We start from the raw sequence: 17,611 nt of genomic DNA, 5'->3' as shown, positions 1-17,611 counted from the left end.
TTTAAGCTTGTCAGATGTTTAGCTACCTACGGTTAGTACGTAAGTTAGAAATCCAGTAGGTCAATCAAGTGATTTGTGTTTAGATATTTAATCAGCCAACCAGCCAGTCAGTTACTCAGGATTAATTTCTCAGACAGTGGTCCATCAGGATCCATCAGTCAGGAAGTTAATTTAATGGTCAGTCTGTCAATCAGCGTGCTAGTTGTTTAGAATGCTAAACAGCTGGTTCGTCAGTGGGACAAAAGGGCAGCTGGGGTGAGGCCATCTGGACACAGAGCGAGTCTCTACTTGCTACAGCTTGAAGATAACGTACACGTGTGGGGAGAAAATTTGATTCCTCCTGGGCTGCCAGAGGGAGCTTCGGCTTGCTGGGAAAGGGGTCTCACCTGGTGTGGTTGACAGGGAAAGAGGAAAAGCAGCAAAACACGGCCAGGCGGAGTGTCACCAGAGGGTGGTATGACATTCCTTCACATCCGCACCCTGCACACTCCACAGGCTCAACTTTAGGCTTGAAGGAGCCGGTTTCTGGCAGGCTTTTGAGGAAAGGCCCCTGGAAGACCTCCCAGCCTAGGGAGCACCTAACTGAGACATGCTTGGCTCTGAGATGGGAGGAAGCCAGTCGGCTACCCAGGAGAAGGACTTGCCCTCCCTCGTTGCCAGGGGCACACTAGCCAAAGCACTGGGCAAGAGGGGAGGAGAGGGAAACTGGCGTGGGGATGTTGGGGCATGCGGAAAGGAACACCTTACCTGTCTGCCGCAGGAGCAAGGAGGAGAGCAGCTTCCTAAAGCTGAGGCACTGAGGGCCGGAGCTCTGGTTTGCGGAGGTCTACGTCATATCCAGGGCTGCTTCTCGTTCAGCTTCTCCAGGGGGCAGCCTCCGAGCCTCAAGGCTCCCATTCCTTGCTGAACTCTGTGGTCAGCAGCATCCTCTCAAAGGAACAGCAAGTCCAAGCAAAGCAGGAAAGATGGAAGTTAGACATACGTAATGAAGAAATCAGGGGAAAGGATAAGCCCTCTTGGGGAACAGTGGAGATGTTTATATAAGGTGTCAAATACAGCGGTGGACAACAAAGCAGGACCCAGTAAATTTGAGTCCCCCTAAGGGAGGTGTGTGTGGCCAAGGAGTTGTGGCCCCTACTTATGCATAAAGCATGATTCATTGCCTCCAGGCGGGCTTCTTGGCTTTAGAAAGTGGTCAGGCTGGGCGGGAGCTATGGCTCAACGTTATCTGGATTTGATCTTTTGCTGCAAGCAGGCTGGTGTTGCCATCGGAAGACTGTGAAAACTGTGACAGCAAGTGTGTGATTTGTGACCGCTGTGTGTGTCCCTGCACCCTGGTACACTTATGGGATGAGTGTAACTATGGCTCTTACCAGGGACGCTGAGATCTGTGGAGGCCATGGGAGTCTCTGATGCCCATTATCCAGCCAGGAGAAGGATAGAGATGGCTGCCCAAAGATTGTCAACTTAGGGAGCTCTGAGACAGACCTCTTCCATGAACATCCAAAAGATGGCGTCAGGAAGGGGTGATCGGTGGGTGGCCCCTTCTTCCCCTGCATCAAGCTGCTGCAGCTGCCAGAAAGACACCCACTTCTACCATCGGAAAGGAAGCGGAGCCCCAGGCATCACCAGAAGTGCCTGCCGGTGTACTAGCACCCTGCCACCCCTCCCTCCCGCTTCATGCAGACGTGTGGTAGGGAGGGAAGAGGATTCTTTACAGAACACCCTGGCAGACTGAATCACAGAAGAACTGATAGATTAGTTACTGGGTTTTCTTGAACTTGAGAAGCAAGATTCTGCCCTGCATATGGATCTGTCCTCCCTACGTGGAAAGCGTCTAAAAAGGAGTCATGGTTCAGTCTTCTGCTTGAGTTGAATGCGAAGCTAGACACAGTGAAAGGCGTATCCTTGAGGAGACTTCAGTGTGTGGCGAGACACTATCAGAACAAGAAATGTGGGCCTTTCATCTTTATACTTAAAAAAATGTGGGCAGGGCTGTCATTCTGGTTCTAACCAGTTTTGGTGTCTCAGGGCAATGGAGAGAGTCATTTGTGAGAAATGACTCCTGCCAGGTGGAGACGGCCCCTGTGTCCGGAGCTTCACACACGCTCTGCAGGAGTTGTCATCCCTGTTTAGGGATCAGGCCTCTGAGGCGTAGGAGCCTAGGCACCTTGCCTGAAATTGCACAGCTGTGAAGTGGTAGAGAACTGGATTTGAGCTTGGTCTGTATGGTTCCAAAGCTCTTTTTCTAGGTGATCACACTCCAGACCACAGATGGGGAAGGGGAGGAGAACGGAGGACTGAGAAGTCATTGGCTTCTGAAGCGCTCGGAAGTGACTGTCCTCTCGGAGATCCTGTCACTCTCACACCCCACACCATGATGCTAAGACTCCTTTTCTGTCTAAGCACAGAACATTCATCAACAACTGCAGTCCATGTACACACCCTTCATCCTTGTGCTTATTCCAAGTAACAAAGCTGGAGACACAGGCGGGAGTCAGACCCTGGAGGGGCCTCGTGAGTTACCTTAGGGAGATTGGATTTTATCTGGAAGGCCATGGAGGGGCAAGGAAGCCTTTTTAATTTGATTTATGCTGTCATGAATGTACAGTGTATACATGCCAGAGAGAAATATTTAGTAGGTATTGGCTAGCCATCACACATGCTTTCTGTAGACCCCTGTTTCATATAATAATATAATGACTATGAGTAAGGGCATGAGGCAGACTGGTTTGCCTCCCAATTCTGCCGCTTCCTGGCTGAGAGGCCTTGGCAAGTGACCTCTCCTCTCAGTTTCTTTCCCTGTCTTAAAAATGGGGCTGATAGGCTGGGTGGGGTGGCTCATGCCTGTAATCCCAGCACTATAGGAGGCCAGGGCAGGCGGATTGCTTGAGCCCAGGAGTTTGAGACCAGCCTGAGCAACATAGCAAAATCCCATCTCAAAAAAAAAAAAAAAAAAAAAAATTAGCTGAGTGTGGTTGCTCCTGCCTGCAATCCCAGCTACTCAGGAGGGAGGATAGCTGGAGCCCAGGAGCTTGAGGCTGCAGTGAGCTATTGCTGCTCCTGTACTCCTGCCTGGATGAACAAAGGTGAGACTTTGTCTCAAAAAAAAAAAAAGAAAAGAAAAATGAGGATGATAATCTCTAAGTCTCTGGTTACTGTGAGATGAAGCAAGGTTCTACATCAAAAGCACAGTGCACGCCTTGGGCTGAAATGCTCAACAAGTGCTGGCCCATCCTGACATCAACCGCATCTCGTGCTCCCCTTCCAGCCCTCTTGGTCTTTTTCCGGTTACTGATTTCCCTGTCTTTTTTGTCTTAAATAACCGATACTTATTTCTCACAGGTCCGGAGGCTGAGAAGTCCAAAGTCAAGGAGATAGCATATTCAATTCCTAGTGAGGGCTCTCTTCCTGGCTTGCAGATAGCCACCTTCTGACTGTGTCCACACATTGGGGTGGCGGGGGAGGGAGGGAGATAGAGAGAGAGAGAGAGATTCTCTTGCTTCCTGCCCCAGGGTTTCTCTGATGCCATGCCATGGTGTACAGGGCACCCTCCTCCTGGGCAGTCACACGCATGCATCTCCGCAGCGCAGGGAAGGCAGCTGTGGATGGGAGCCAGTGGATAAACGTTTCCCGCAAGCGAACAGTTCTGAGATGTATTTCCCAAGCCTTCTCAGGAGGTCCTGTGGGATGGAGCGCCCAGTCGCCCTGTGCGTCCTTACACTGGCTTTCCCTTCTTGCCCTCTGTCCCCTCCGTCTTCCATTCCTGCTCCTTTGGGACCACACCCCCTAACACACTTAGCATTTAAGCTTTTTATCTCAGACCCGGCTTCAGGGGACCCCAGGCTAAAACAATCTATTATGAGAAGATTCTATTTTCTTGGAAAAGGTACATTAGGAAAAAATGGGAAAAGAAAGAAAGGGAGCTACAAATATGAATATTCATAACAGATGCAAGAAGGGGATCATCCCCGCGAGCAGAATAGACTCTTGACTGTAGCCCACGTGTCAAGTTCGCTTCCTCACTTGTGGGGATGCAGTAGACTAGGGGTGCAGGGAGAGGCGCTAAGCTAGAGGAACCTGGAGGGGCGTGGTAGCCCAGGCTAATCCATATTCCAGTCCCGAGCTGGCTGTTTACTGTCGACTATGTGATCTTAGGTGCATGTCCACCTCTGAGCCTCAGAGCTCAGAGCCTTTCCTCACTTGTACAATGAGGATAATAAATGCCTACTTCAAGTGGTCACTCATACTGTGAGATACACAGACTATGCTAGTTGAATGCTCAGCCCAGTGTCCAGCCCACGGTATGTGTTCAATGAATGGTAAGTCATGGTAGAACAGCCCTCTGTAATTAGCTTTGGATTGTCTGAAATCATAATTTTCCTACTGCTTCATATGTGCATTCTTAGCTTCTGCAATAAAATGGTAAGCCTCTCAAAGGCAGTGATAGAAAATCTGTTGGTCATCAATACTTATCCCTTTCCTAGAAATGAGTCCAGCTTTCCTGCCCATGCTAGCAGAGACCTTTGCCTCCAGGATTGCTTGCCTTTCATTGCAAGGCAGTTCCCAGGAGGCAGATTCTGAGACAGACGTGTACCGGGGATTGCTGGGGCGTGCTCTCGAGTCAACACCTTGGAGGATGCTGGATGAAGCAGAAGATGGGCTGTGATGCAGTCACAGGACCTTGGCTGACCCCAAGGGAGCTCTGAAGCTGGGATGGCCCCTCGGGGTTGTCCCCGGGTCTTCCAATCCCTATTCTGACCAATCATTGGATGTGGCTGCACTGGGAAGGAGCATGTCCTTCGGCAGATGGCTCCCTGCTCCAGAGCAGTGCCCTGAAGGCACTGACAGCTGAGCACCACCAGCAGCGGGGGAAAGAAGTCCTGAAGTGGGGGATCTGGGTGGAGCAGCATCCACACCTTCAGTGTAATGGTGGCTTTGGAGAGTGTGCTAGTCACTGCTAGTTCTCTACTCAGTACCCACTTTCCCTTTTTTCCCAAGTAAAATGAGGCTGAGTTTGTTTGGGACAGCAGTATGCCCAGTAAAAATCCTCATTTTCCTAGACTCCTTCACAGTAGAGGTAGCCAAGGGGCCCCAGTCTGGCCAGTGAGAGGCCAACAGGAGTCTGGGTTCCTGATGACATCATGGCGCCACGGGTGAAAGTGAAAGGCTTTATTTGTTTAGGTCACTGTCATCAGGTTTCTGTAGCACGGAACCAAAGGCAGTCCTAAATGGTTCCAGAGGCTTTCTCATGTGCCCTGCTTAAGAGCATGGTCCTGCATGTGAAATGGGCACAGCGGGAGTCCAGCTCTGCTGCACCCCAGCAACCATGTGGCACCTCCGACGAGCTACTCCTCCTGCTTCCCTTTTCTGTAAACGTGGGAATGACAGTAATATTCTCACAACTGTCTCAACATATAACACTAGGGTAACCAACTTGTTCCAGTGTGCCTGGGACTTTCTTGTTTTTTTTTTTTTGAGACAGAGTCTTGCTGTGTCGCCAGGCAGGAGTGCAGTGGCGCAGTCTCGGCTCACTGCAACCTCCGCCTCCTGGGTTAAAGCAATTCTTCCACCTCAGCCTCCCAAGTAGCTGGGACTACAGGCACCTGCCAAATGCCTAGCTAATTGTTGTATTTTTAGTAGAGATGGGGTTTCACCATGTTGGCCAGGATGGTCTCGATCTCTTGACCTCGTGATCCACTCGCCTTGGCCTCCCAAAGTGCTGGGATTACAGGTGTGAGCCACCACGCCCAGCCCTTTTCTGGTTTTTAAGCACTGAAAACCTCACATCCTGGGAAACTACTCAGTGCCAGGCAAACCTGGACACCTGGTCAACCTACTAAAACACCCTCAAACCACCCTGCTTCCTTTACAGACGGAAGACTGGAAAAATTGTGTGATGCTGCCCTCTAGTGGTTAAATGTAATATAACTGCTGCAAAGATACATTTTACATTGTAAGTTTTCTTAAGAATAGCAAGCCACAGATGGTTAGAGGCAGTATTCGAATATTCCCCTAAACATTTAGATTTTAATGTAGAACTGCTTTAACCCCACTACATTATTCATTGATATTTGACAGCAAATACAGTATCTTGTAGGACTATTGTGAAGATTAATGAAATGGTGCAAATTTTCCTACAGTATCTCATATAGTTTTATTATTATTATTATTGAGACAGGGTCTTACTCTGTAACCCAGGTGGAGTGCAGTGGCACAATCACAGCTCAATGCAACCTCAGCTCCCCTGGGCTTAAGTAGTCCTTCCACTTCAGCCTCCCAAGGAGCTGGGACCATAGGCATGTACCACCACTCCTGGCTAATTTTTGTATTTTTAATTTTTTGTAGAGATAGGGTCTCTCTCTGTTGCTAGGCTCGTCTCAAATTCCTGGGCTGAAGCAATCCTCCTGCCTCGGCCTCTCAATGTGCTGAGATTACAGGCATAAGCCTCTGCGCCTGGCTAGAAGTGCTCTTCGGTTCACTGATATCATGTGAACTAGAGTTAGACTCAGCTCTGACTCTTCCTTTGAAAAAGTGACTTCAACACCTGCCAGGCTCCCCCACCCCCACCCCAGCCTGTTTTCCTCATTTTTAGGGAACTAGGACTTTCGTCAGAATGTTGTGAAGATTGATAAAGAAGCACTTGTGGAACCCACGTAGTTGGCACTAGCTGGCACCTTTGCTGCTGACAAAGCTGTCCGGAAGGCAGGCCTCAGGCCATCCCTCTGCTGAGGGGCTCTGCAGCTCTGAGGAGCTGAGCTGGCCCCAGGGATGACTTCTCCTCATCAGGGCCGGTCTCCGCTGGCAGTGAGGCTTCAAGAAGGGCTGCCCAGCTGCTCTGACGAGTTCAGCCGCTTCCTCTTCAGCAGAAGCTATTACTCATCTGAGCTGGCTCCTGGGCAGGCACTAATACAGCAGTACAATCCAAACTTCCAGTTCAGTGGCCTTGGGCAGTGGGAGTTAACTGGTGTTTAGGCCAGAACTCTGTGCTGGCTCTGTTAAAGCCACAGCTGCAATGTAAACCCCAGCTATTTTCTGCTATTTGTGGTTGTGTTTAAACACACCAGAGCACACCCACCCTTGTCTGAGCTGCTAAATCTGTTCAGCAGGCTTCCCAGAGATTCCGAGAAATAGAAGCATCTATCCCTGCCTCTCTCTAATCAGTCTTTAAGACTTCTAGAAAAAGAAATCACCTAAATCTTCCAAAGTCTAATTCTGCTACAGCTATGAAAACCCTCAAATAGGCTTAATAGCAATATTAGATTAAGTTCCTCAATTCCATTTCAAGTGAAGTTAGAGAAAGAAAACTTCCATAACAAATACCCACAGCCGCAATGAAAAAGCCTCTGCTTTGTTCTGTGTAAAGCCTTGTAGTCCTGTTTTAGTTCCTTGGCTTTAAGTTTCCATTTCATGGATTTTAAATGAGATTTTAAAAATGTGTCTAATATATACCATGAAATATTATTCAGTGGCTATGAAGAGCCATCTACATTGATACACAGCTCTATCAATCAACCATCTATCATCTTAACATGGAAATATCTTTAAGACATACTGTTAAGGGAAGTGAGTTAATGAGAAATACTTCCAACACATACTATTAAAAGATATAAGTGGCCAGGCATGGTGGCTCACGCCTGTAATCTCAGCACTTTGGGACACTGAGATGGGCGGATCACTTGAGGTCAGGAGTTCAAGACCAGCCTGGCCAACATGGTGAAGCCCCATCTCTATTAAGAGTACAAAAATTAGCCGGGCATGGTGGCGGGTGCCTGTAATCCCAGCTACTCAGGAGGCTGAGGCAGGAGAATTGTTTGAACCCAAGAGGCGGAGGTTGCAGTGAGCCAAGATTGTACAATTGCACTCCAGCCTGGGCGACAAGAGCGAGACTTCTCAAAAAAAAAAAAAAAAAAGATACAATAAAAATATTTTTAAGGGAAGCAAGTCACATTTTATAGACATAAAATTATCTAGTTCCTGTTAAAAACTACATATATTTCTGAATCTGCATGGAACTTTTCCAGAAGAGTATCTGTCAGACAGCTCACAATGTTACCTCTGGAGGTGGAGAACTTCACTTCTGAAGTTGTTTTTCAGTATTGGTGATTTTCTAGTGGGCATATATTAATCGTAAAACAAGAAAAAAAAACAAAACCAAGAAAGCTAAATGATGCATGTATACTCCCAGGCCTGTCATGAAAGGAGTCATCGGACCACTGCCCAGAAACCAAGGGCTATGACTATGCCCACTACTCTCACCTCTGTGCTCAGTGCTATTATGGAATGAAGTCTCTCGGAACTTGACATTGAGGAAGATGTTTTAATGCTGTGCATACCCAGTGTCTTAGAAGACAAAATTTTTCTCCACACTTTTGATGTTGCCTCTTAGGCACAATATTTACTTTTACCAACATATACTATGAACTGATTTTTAAAGAAATCTTCTGAGTCGCTTTTATTTTTAAAGCTTCAAGCTGTGTTTAGCAGTTCTAATTCAGATATATTGTGAGTGGGAAGAAAAAAACCACATTCAGTCTTTGAATACTTGAGAGGTAACACAACTTTCAGCAATAAGTGAAGCAATTAAGGCGAAATTTTAAAATACTGGTTCTCTGCATGACATTTGAATGAAGGGGGAAAAAGAAAATACTGGCTCTCACTTGAAAATAACTAGAGTGACTTATAGGTACAAATCATTAGTTGTATATCATAGGTATTCTTCAAAAATTTATTGATAGAAACAGACATATTCAAATGCAACACTGGACAAAAACAGAGAAAAAGCTGGAATGCTAATGACACCAGAGAATCTCACTTGCACTTTACATTTCTCTGAATTAGCACCATTAGTTCAGAAATCACAGATGGAATCATAATTGCTTCTAATATATAAAACGCCTTATAAAGATTTGTAAACTATCTAATAGCAAAGTTCTTCCAAAAACACATTTAAAAATCAACCAGAATTTACCATTTGAAACTGATGAAAATGGTTTAAAAATGAATTCAATTCTACGGCTTGTCAAAGGGAATGAGCCATAATTAGCTTTATTGGAAGAATGTGCCTGAATTCGTCTTCTAGCCTCCGTCTAACCACCAAACAGGTACAGTAAATTGAACATTACTACAGGAATCAGAGTCCTCTAAAACTGGTCTTAGAAAATATTTTCCTAGACTATAAAAATACTAAATGGCATACAAAAATTTCAGCATATACAGCAAATTGACTACAGCGGACAAATATTTAGAATGTACTTAAAACTATCGTGTACCACAATCATCATGAATATAAAGTATTCTTCTAATCAGTTTTCTATGAGTCATTCTGATTCAGCTTATTTCCCCTCAAGTTTTGTTCTAGTGTCAGATACAGACCAAATTCTGTGTTTCTAGCAGAAGTTACTGGAAAAACCATCGAAAAATTCTTGGCATTCAACTGGTTCTCAAAGTGCTGGAAGTGCAATTGTAGTATAGCCTATTTTTAAGGTCAGGGGTCAGCAAACTACAGCCCAGGGGCCAAATCTGGCCATCACCTGTCTGTCTGGCCCGGGAACCCAGCCACATGCATTCCTTTACGTATTGTCTGTGGTTGCTTTTCTGTTTCAGGAGCAGAGCTGAGTAGTTGTGACAGAGACTGCATGTGGCCTTTTGGTCCACACACTCTGAAATATTTACAATCTGGCCCTTTACAGAAAAAGTTTGCCAACCCCTATTTTAGATAAATCACTTCAAGAAATCCTTAGCAAGGACAAGATAAAAATGTCTAAGATTAAAAAAATTTTGGCTGAGGTGTGCTGGTTCCATCACACAATACCATGAGGCAGGCCGAAGGGCGCAAACTTGGATCGGCGACTTTGAGTCTTGAACTATATCATTCTGGTATTCTAAGCAAAGTCTGCCCGAGACAAAGTACCTTCTACTCCTCTGTGAACTGGCTATTTTGTACCAAGCAATTCACATACCGCATTATAGCAACGTGCTTACTGTTCAACCCCCAGCCGTCTGTGGTTCCCACAAACAATATTTAGCCTTTGAGAAGCAATAATCTTCTACCCTTAGCAACAGACAGAACTAGCAGTGGACCTTTCCCAGTGCTCTGACTGGCACAGATTCTATCCCGCTGCACTGCACACCTTTCAGAATCCTTCCCTGTGACATGCATCATAATAATTCGTACTACTGCCACCCAGGGCCACAAACATGTCCCTTTTGACAAAGTGAACCAAGTTTTCAAGGGGGCACATGGGCTTGGGAGAACGCTTGTGGTGGTCTTGGCAGAAAGAGGTGTGGAATGTGACATCGACGCCATTGTAAAGAATCCGGACGGAATGTTCACTGGGTTTTTCTCTGTCTTGCCAAAGCTCAAAGATCAACCTGGCCGCAAACCTTGGGAATCTGGCTTCGGAAAGGCCCAAGGCACTGAGAACTGGTGACAGAGTGACATCATGAGCAGAGTAGAGGGCAAAGAGCTCTTCTTTCCTGCCCTCGGTGGCACGCTGCATCCGGCTGATGGTTTGGTTCAGGATGGGGTGGGCACCCAGGAGAGAATACCCAAGGTACAGTTTTTTCTCCCGTCTCTCCTTTTCATCCTCGATCTGATGGGTCTTAATTACCTTGAAGTGCTCCATGTCGACACAGCCATTTCTGGTGCAGGGAAAGCTGACGTTGTGGCAGAAGTGGCAGAGCATGGAGTCTATGGGGTTGGCAGCACGGAGCTGCTTGGTGGGGATGTCCACAATCTTGGCCATCTCCCCGTAGGTCTTCTCCAGCTGGTTGTTTTTCAAACGTAGGAGGTACTGACGACGCTGCTCCTTTTCCAGATACTGGTTTCTCACCGGGCAATAGCAGCTTCCAGAGCAGAAGAGCGCACTTGGCTGGTGTCTGAAATAAATCTTCTTCCAGTCAAAATCTGGGAGAAAGCCATAAAGCAAGGCCAGCCCACTTTGTAGGGTCCGGCTTTTCCCAGTGGTCTCTAAATAGAGCTGGTCGGCAGACCAGTCAGTGGGCAGGAGTTTGTGTTTCTTTAGATAGATGTCCCTCAGCAGCTGGCCGTTCTGCAAATGCTGCACGACGCCTGAAACACAAGCACACAAAGCTTTCCTTACTTCTAGCTGAGCAAAAGAAACAGCAAGGGGAGGCGGAGTCAGTGTCCAGCTCTGGAGTGTTTTAGGGCAGTGGAGTGCAAGAGAATGGCATCCAGCCTGCTCCCCCATGCTGTGGGGGTTACAAGCTCGAGTTCACAACAGCTTGGGAAGGGACCCCCTTGGGAGAATGCATGAAGGATGAGCAGAGTGGGGCCCTGGTCCTGGGAACCACAGCCTTTGGACCATCTGCCTCTCACTTGTCCTCCAGACCGGCCCCTTCCCTGGGGAAAGTGTGGAGACTGGTGGGTCTCAGGGGTAGGAATCACCCAGCCTCCGGGATATCTGTAATTGCATGGGCCTCAGGAGAGCTTTTGCCTCCTGTCCAGCATTCCTCAGTGTGCAGGTTGTGCTCAGTGAAAATGCTCAGGTAAAGGCTGACTGCAGATTCCCTGCTTGCTGCTCAGTCTCCTCACTGCTGGAAAGTCCCTCCTTGACCCCATCCTCCCCAGCCTGCAGACCAAATGTTCTCTGATAGCCTGCTGGGTACGTTCTGCCTGATCCTGGGGGCTTTACAGATTCATCAACACACATGCACTCTCTGTATGACATGGAACAATCTCCGGATACCCAGGTAGAATATTTGAAAAAAGTATAGAACAGTATGTTGATCATGCTCCTTTAAAAAGAAAAAGAGGAGGCCAGGCGCGGTGGCTCATGCCTGTAATCCCAGCACTTTGGGAGGCCAAGGCAGGCAGATAATAAGATCAAGAGATCGAGACCATCCTGGCCAACATGGTGAAAAACCCGGTCTCTACTGAAAATACAAAAATTAGCCGGGTGTGGTGGCAGGCGCCTGTAGTCCCAGCTACTCAGGAGGCTGAAGCAGGGGAATTGCTTGAACCCGGGAGGCAGAGGTTGCAGTAAGCTGATTGCGCCACTGCACTCTGGCCTGGTGAGAGATCGAGATTCTNAAAAAAAAAAAAAAGAAAGAAAGAAAGAAAAGAAAAAGAGGGAAAAATGAGAACGTGTATTTGCAGTTGCCTGAGTTTTGCATAAAGAAACTTTCGAATGATGCACAAGAAACTACTCTCAATGGTTCCCTGGGGGTGATGGAGGTACAAAAATGAAGTGGGTAGGATATGGGTAGAAGCAAGAATTTAAAGTTTACCTCTTAGTACTGTTTTAGTTTTGAACTATCACAGTATAATAATAAATTAACTTTTAAAATTGGAAAAAGCCTTATCTTTAAGTAGGAGAAGGCAACCCAAGATAAAAACAAGCTCTCTCATCCTGTAGGAGTAACAGGGTACAATCTGTCACGGGCGTGAGTTCTACACCCAGACCCTGTGACCAGTGATGCCATTTATTTGGATGTCCAAACAGTGTAAAAAGTCCCACTGCAAAGATGAGACAACTTGGGCTGAAAATCATGAGACGGGGGAAATATGTTCCCCCAGGAAAGGGAACAGGTCAGCAAAACCCACAAGGGATGTCTGGGTCCTACCATGAATGAAAAGCACTGAGGGCAGAACTCCCGTAGGAACCAGGAACTAAAGGCTGAAACAGGCTCTAGCATTTCCAAGATGTTTCGCAAGAAACACGCAAACCATGAGAGATAAACATTAAGATTCTGTGTCTTGCCCTAGTTCACTGCTGGGCCTATCTTATTTTGTTAGGCTACATAAATTAGAGTTGTGTACCAGGCCGTTCTCATTTAATCCTCATAAAAATCCAGTGAAGAAGGTATATTATTATTATCATCCCCATTTTCCTTGTTGTATAGATGAAGAAATGAAGACCTGGAACCATTCACAGTTAAAAAGTGGCAGAGCTACAACTCAAGGCCCCATCTGGCCCTAATTTTATGTTCTTAGTCCCGTACATTTTCATGCAGAAATACTAAGTTCTAGCTATTTAGGGCTTCTTATGCTTGCCAATCACAGACTGTATCTTCATGGAAGATGGAACAGTTCATACTGTGCCCCTTTCTCTCCCTAGAGAAATCCTCCCAGGGCCTGGCTCCAACATTACCTTCTTTGTGATGCTTTCCTTCTTCCTCTCCCTGGTCAAGTTAGTAATTCCTTCCTCCCCCATACGCTGCTGGACCATGACGACATCAGCTGCATGCATGGGAGCCTCTCACGTGCCAGCACTGCACTAGGCACGCTACACATGCTACCTCACTGAATTCACCACCAGCCACCGGGAAGGCAGGATCCTCTGCATGCTACAGGTCTGTGCAACTGCAAAGCCCGTGTTCACTCTCTAAGGCCCTGCAGCATCCGGCTACAGCAGCTGTCTCCATGCGCACTGTCTGCTGCAGCTGCAGGCTCCTGTCGGACAGGCAGGAGGGTCCTATTCACACTCAGCAGCTGCCAAAGCATCTTCAACAGGGTGGGCACTTGTGAGCAATCTAATCTTACATAGTTACTGTGGGGTGCCATAAGTGCACCAGGGACAAAAGATGGTTATAACAGCCATACATTTTTCATGATATTTAAAATGGAAGATAAAAGTGACCATGAAAAGAGAATGAGGAAACAGGAGCAGACAGTATTATAAAAATGATTTCTAGATTAATACTAACTTAGAAACGATGATGATGATAGATGTGTTGAGAAGAAAGATCTGAATGAATGATGAGGTGTATGAGGGCCAACCCCCCAGCCTCTTCTCAGGGAGCAGCTCCTGGATCCAGAGACTGGTACCCTCACTGCCCTGTTCTCTGCAGTCACCCTGACCTGTTACCCGGGCCTGATGGATGCTAACCCCTAGGACCTCAAGGATTCAATCTCTCTCAAGAATTTGGACTTGCAAATTCATCTGTGTGTGTGGCTGGGATTGTAATTCTGTTGATAGACACAGTAAAAAGTGACAGAGAGAGGCAGGGGCTAGAAAGCTTTTTTATTCCTGGTTCCAGTCTCTAGAGGTCTGGTCACATTCTTGATCTCAGAGTCTGTGAGTCATTCCTAAATCCTTATAATAAATTTCCCTTTTTCGGTTGAGGTGGTTTCTGTTATTTTTAACCAAAGAGCCTAACCAGCAGTTCTCCCCAAGAGTGCTACTGCCTTCAGAGAGGGCTTGGGGGTGGAGTTACCACAATAATATGGGGAAAGGCATTCCTGGCACCTAGTGGGTGGGGGCCGGGGGGCTAGACAGTCTCTAGAAGGGACACGTGTCTCTGTCCCACAAAACTTTTGAATGCAGCACAAGACATTCCAACATGTGCAAAACATATTTGAATACATTAGCCTATAGAATCTAACTCTGGTTTTTGTGTCTAGAAACACAAAACCATTTTATATAATATTAACTTCCACTGAATTTTCCAGAAATACAATACAAACTAAGGAACACCTATACTTTTCTTTGATCAGAATTTCAGAAAAACCATGTCCTGACATGCAGTATTAGAGTCACCAATACAGCATCCATCAATTATCTGCATTTATAGCTGTCAGAGTCACATTTAGGTGCAAGCATTTGAAGATGTCATTATGGTTTCTAGTGTAGCTGTTTTTAAGCATTTATACGGAGACACGTATAATTATGTAATAAATTAGTTTCTTTTTGTTTGTTATAGCTGGGGACTCTAACTTTTAAATAATTAACTATACAGAAAGATTACATTTATTTATTTATTTATTTATTTATTTGAGACAGGGTCTCACTCTGTCACTCAGGCTGGAGTGCAGTGCCGTGATCATGGTTCACTGGAGGGCTTGACCTCCTGAGCTCATGTGGTCCTTCCTCAGCCACCTGAGTAGCTGGGACTACAGGCACATGCCACCACATTTGACTAATTAAAATTTTTTTTTGTAGAGACAGGGTTCCACTATATTGCTCAGGCTGCTCTCGAACCCTTGGGCTCAAGCGATCCTCCTGCCTCAGCCTCCCAACACGCTGAGATTACAGGTGTGAGGCACCATGCCCGACTGGTTACAGTATATATAAATTTCACTTCATGAGAGTTGAGGGAGATTGCAAAATAGTTAACTGTGTAACCAAAGGTGGTGTTGGATCTGGTAGGATAAAAACCCTTGCTCTATACGAATGCATGTGGAACTAATTGCCAAAGCTTTTGACATAACTCCTCGTCCAAGGCTAGTCCTCTGGAGGCTTCAGCCTGCTCTACTCTGTCAGCCGGTGTCATTCCCCCAATAAGAACGGCAAAACCTAAGAGGGCCAACTATAGGACAGAGACTTCCCCTCCATCCCTGCTGAGGTCCTAGAATGTTGATGCAACATGAAAACAGAACACAGCCAATGGGTCTTCCCAATTCACCCATAAAGTCTGGTGACCAAGAAAAGGTCCTCTGAGGTTCCAGACTGAAGAAACAGAAAACAGAAACCTCTTGAAGGACCACCTGTTCCTCTGTTTCCAGCAAAGGTGACTCCACACTTAACTCACCGACCTACCCTGGTGGTGAACTGCCTGCACGTGGTCTGACTAGGGCTGCAGAGGGAAAGCTGCGCTGCTGTGAGGACTCAGCCCAGCAAACTCCACACGCAGCGGAAATGTGCCATGCATCTTCCCTCCTGAGATCTTGTACATGAGAACCTATTAGAAGTTTTGTTAGAAACATCCGAGAACATGGAATGAAATAAATGATCAATTGCCCATCCAGAGTGAAAGAATATGGAGCTATGACAAATGATGGCGTGGATAAACAGTTTTTGATAGGGAAAGATTATCCAAATGTATCGCTGAGTGAAAAAGTGGGTTATGAAATTGTGTGTTTAGTAAGGTGTGTGTCTGCATAAGCACAGGAAGAAAGGTTACTTGTAAGGGTCTATTTCTGTGGTGGAATTACGGTTGCTTAAACGTTTTCTTCCTTTTACTTGTCTTTCCTAATTTCTCTTCATAAACACGTATGGTTTTTGTAATAAGGAGAAAGTTCTATTTAGTTTTGAGAACTCAGATGTTTATTTAGAGGCCCTGGTGACGGAGCTCCTCGTACAGCCAGTCCTCATTTACCCCTCTGAGCCGCACAGCACCCCGCTCTGAAGGTATGCAAGCAGGAGAGTGGGCTGGGGAGCCCCTGAGCACATGGCTGTCACACCTACCTGTCTGTGTGAGCTCTCCCATCTCACACAGCGGGTGATTTGGGTAAAGAGGCAAGGAGTTCAAGGGGCTTTCGAAAGAGGCTCCAGATCCTTTTGACATGTGATTAACGAAAGCTTCCAGTTTTGGGTGATATGGTTTCCTAGAGAGACGATAAAGAGTTAGAGGTCAGAGAGCGCCAAGAGGGTCCAGGCAGTTTCCAGCTTCAGCAAGCAAATCCCACATGCGTCACGGCCTTTTGCACCCACAGTAACAGGTACTGGCTTAATCGCTTTTCAATTCCAATGTCATTATTTCTTGACCACTGACACTGACATGTGAAATCCCCTCTGTGAGGTCAGCCGGAGTGCCTGACCTCTGCTGCACTCAGTACTGTGGGATTCAGCTTCACTGTCTACCTGCCTGCTTCCCACCTGCGCCGCCTTCCGGGAGGCCGCCAACACCCACCCAGCAGTCAAGCCTAGGCCGGGCATCATCCCGCTCTCTCCCTTCCCTGCCCCCGCACAAGCCATCTGCTCCCCACGTCTTGCAGATTCTTCCTCCTGGTGCTTCTTCAACCCCGTCTCCTTCATCCTCATAGCTACTACCTGTGTTCTGGCCTCAGGCAGCTTTTGTCTCCCTGGCAACGGGCCCTTTCTTGGTCTTCTTGCCAATTAAGCAAGCCCCTCTAATAATCTTGTCTTCTCCACAACCAGAAGGATGGATTTAAAAGGTAACTGAGCAGTCACTGCCCTTCCCTATCACCACCTTCTGGAAGGAGGCACACACAGCCTGTCACTCCGTTCTGACCCGCCTCAGTACTCCCTGGCCCTCTCTACCCTAATACTGTGCTCTGGTCACACTGAGCCAATCTTTTTTCCAACGCACAATGCTCCTCATTCTTCAACACATCCACCACTTTCCACAAGCTATCCCTTCCTCCTAGAAAATCTACCCTGTCCTTTACTGAGGTAACCCATAATCCTTAATTTTTCTGACCTCTGAAAAATCTCCCTTTAGGAAAACTGTTAACTGAGTAGGATAATCAGGATCTCTACCCCTTTACAATTCACTCTGCATTTTGGACATGCAACCTCTCATTTAACACAGGGTAGTAATAAATGTCAAAAAGTTTATATATGACATCTGAGAGTATCTCTATTTCTGCCACAAAGTATATGTGTTAAGTCTTTCAAGTCACTAATATACAATTACCGTGAATAATGAAATGACTTATGAAACATAAACATCTTTTGTTTGAATAATGAAATAGCCTATGAATGCATACATATTTTCCAGCTGAAGAGAAGTAGACAGATAGAGTAGTTCATGACTAAAGTCTATAAGAATCAGCATGAAAGAAGCAAAGATAAACCTTTCTAATGGCAAATCCCTGCTGCCTGAAGGCCCAATTAACTTTGGAGTGCTTTAAAAATGGCTGCCAAAATGGGTTTATTATCTATCAACAACATAAAGCTAAAAA

General features: G+C 46.4%; 1 protein-coding gene and 1 pseudogene across 4 annotated transcripts in view; one reads left to right on the top strand and one right to left on the bottom strand.

The window, feature by feature from the left end:
- Positions 1-1,213: 1,213 nt before the first annotated feature.
- On the top strand, positions 1,214-2,381 carry LOC108300809 (annotated as a pseudogene).
- Positions 2,382-8,696: 6,315 nt separating this feature from the next.
- Positions 8,697-17,611, bottom strand: part of PXYLP1 (2-phosphoxylose phosphatase 1) — a 62,205-nt gene continuing 53,290 nt past the window's right edge. For 3 of the 4 annotated variants that reach the window (XM_037736826.1, XM_037736825.1, XM_017523726.2), the window contains 2 exons: positions 16,152-16,291; positions 8,701-11,074 (listed from right to left, as the gene is read on the bottom strand). In XM_037736826.1, coding sequence (XP_037592754.1) covers positions 10,137-11,074; positions 16,152-16,291 — 1,078 coding nt within the window. In that variant the 3' untranslated portion in view covers positions 8,701-10,136. Of the gene's footprint in view, positions 11,075-16,151; positions 16,292-17,611 lie in introns of all 4 variants that reach the window. The other variant, XM_017523723.2, reaches the window with a different exon arrangement.

Source organism: Cebus imitator, unplaced genomic scaffold, assembly GCF_001604975.1.
Source record: "Cebus imitator isolate Cc_AM_T3 unplaced genomic scaffold, Cebus_imitator-1.0 Scaffold30, whole genome shotgun sequence".
Lineage (NCBI taxonomy): Eukaryota > Metazoa > Chordata > Mammalia > Primates > Cebidae > Cebus > Cebus imitator.
Note: the sequence above shows the minus strand (reverse complement) of the source record. Positions and strands in the feature narration are given on the sequence as shown.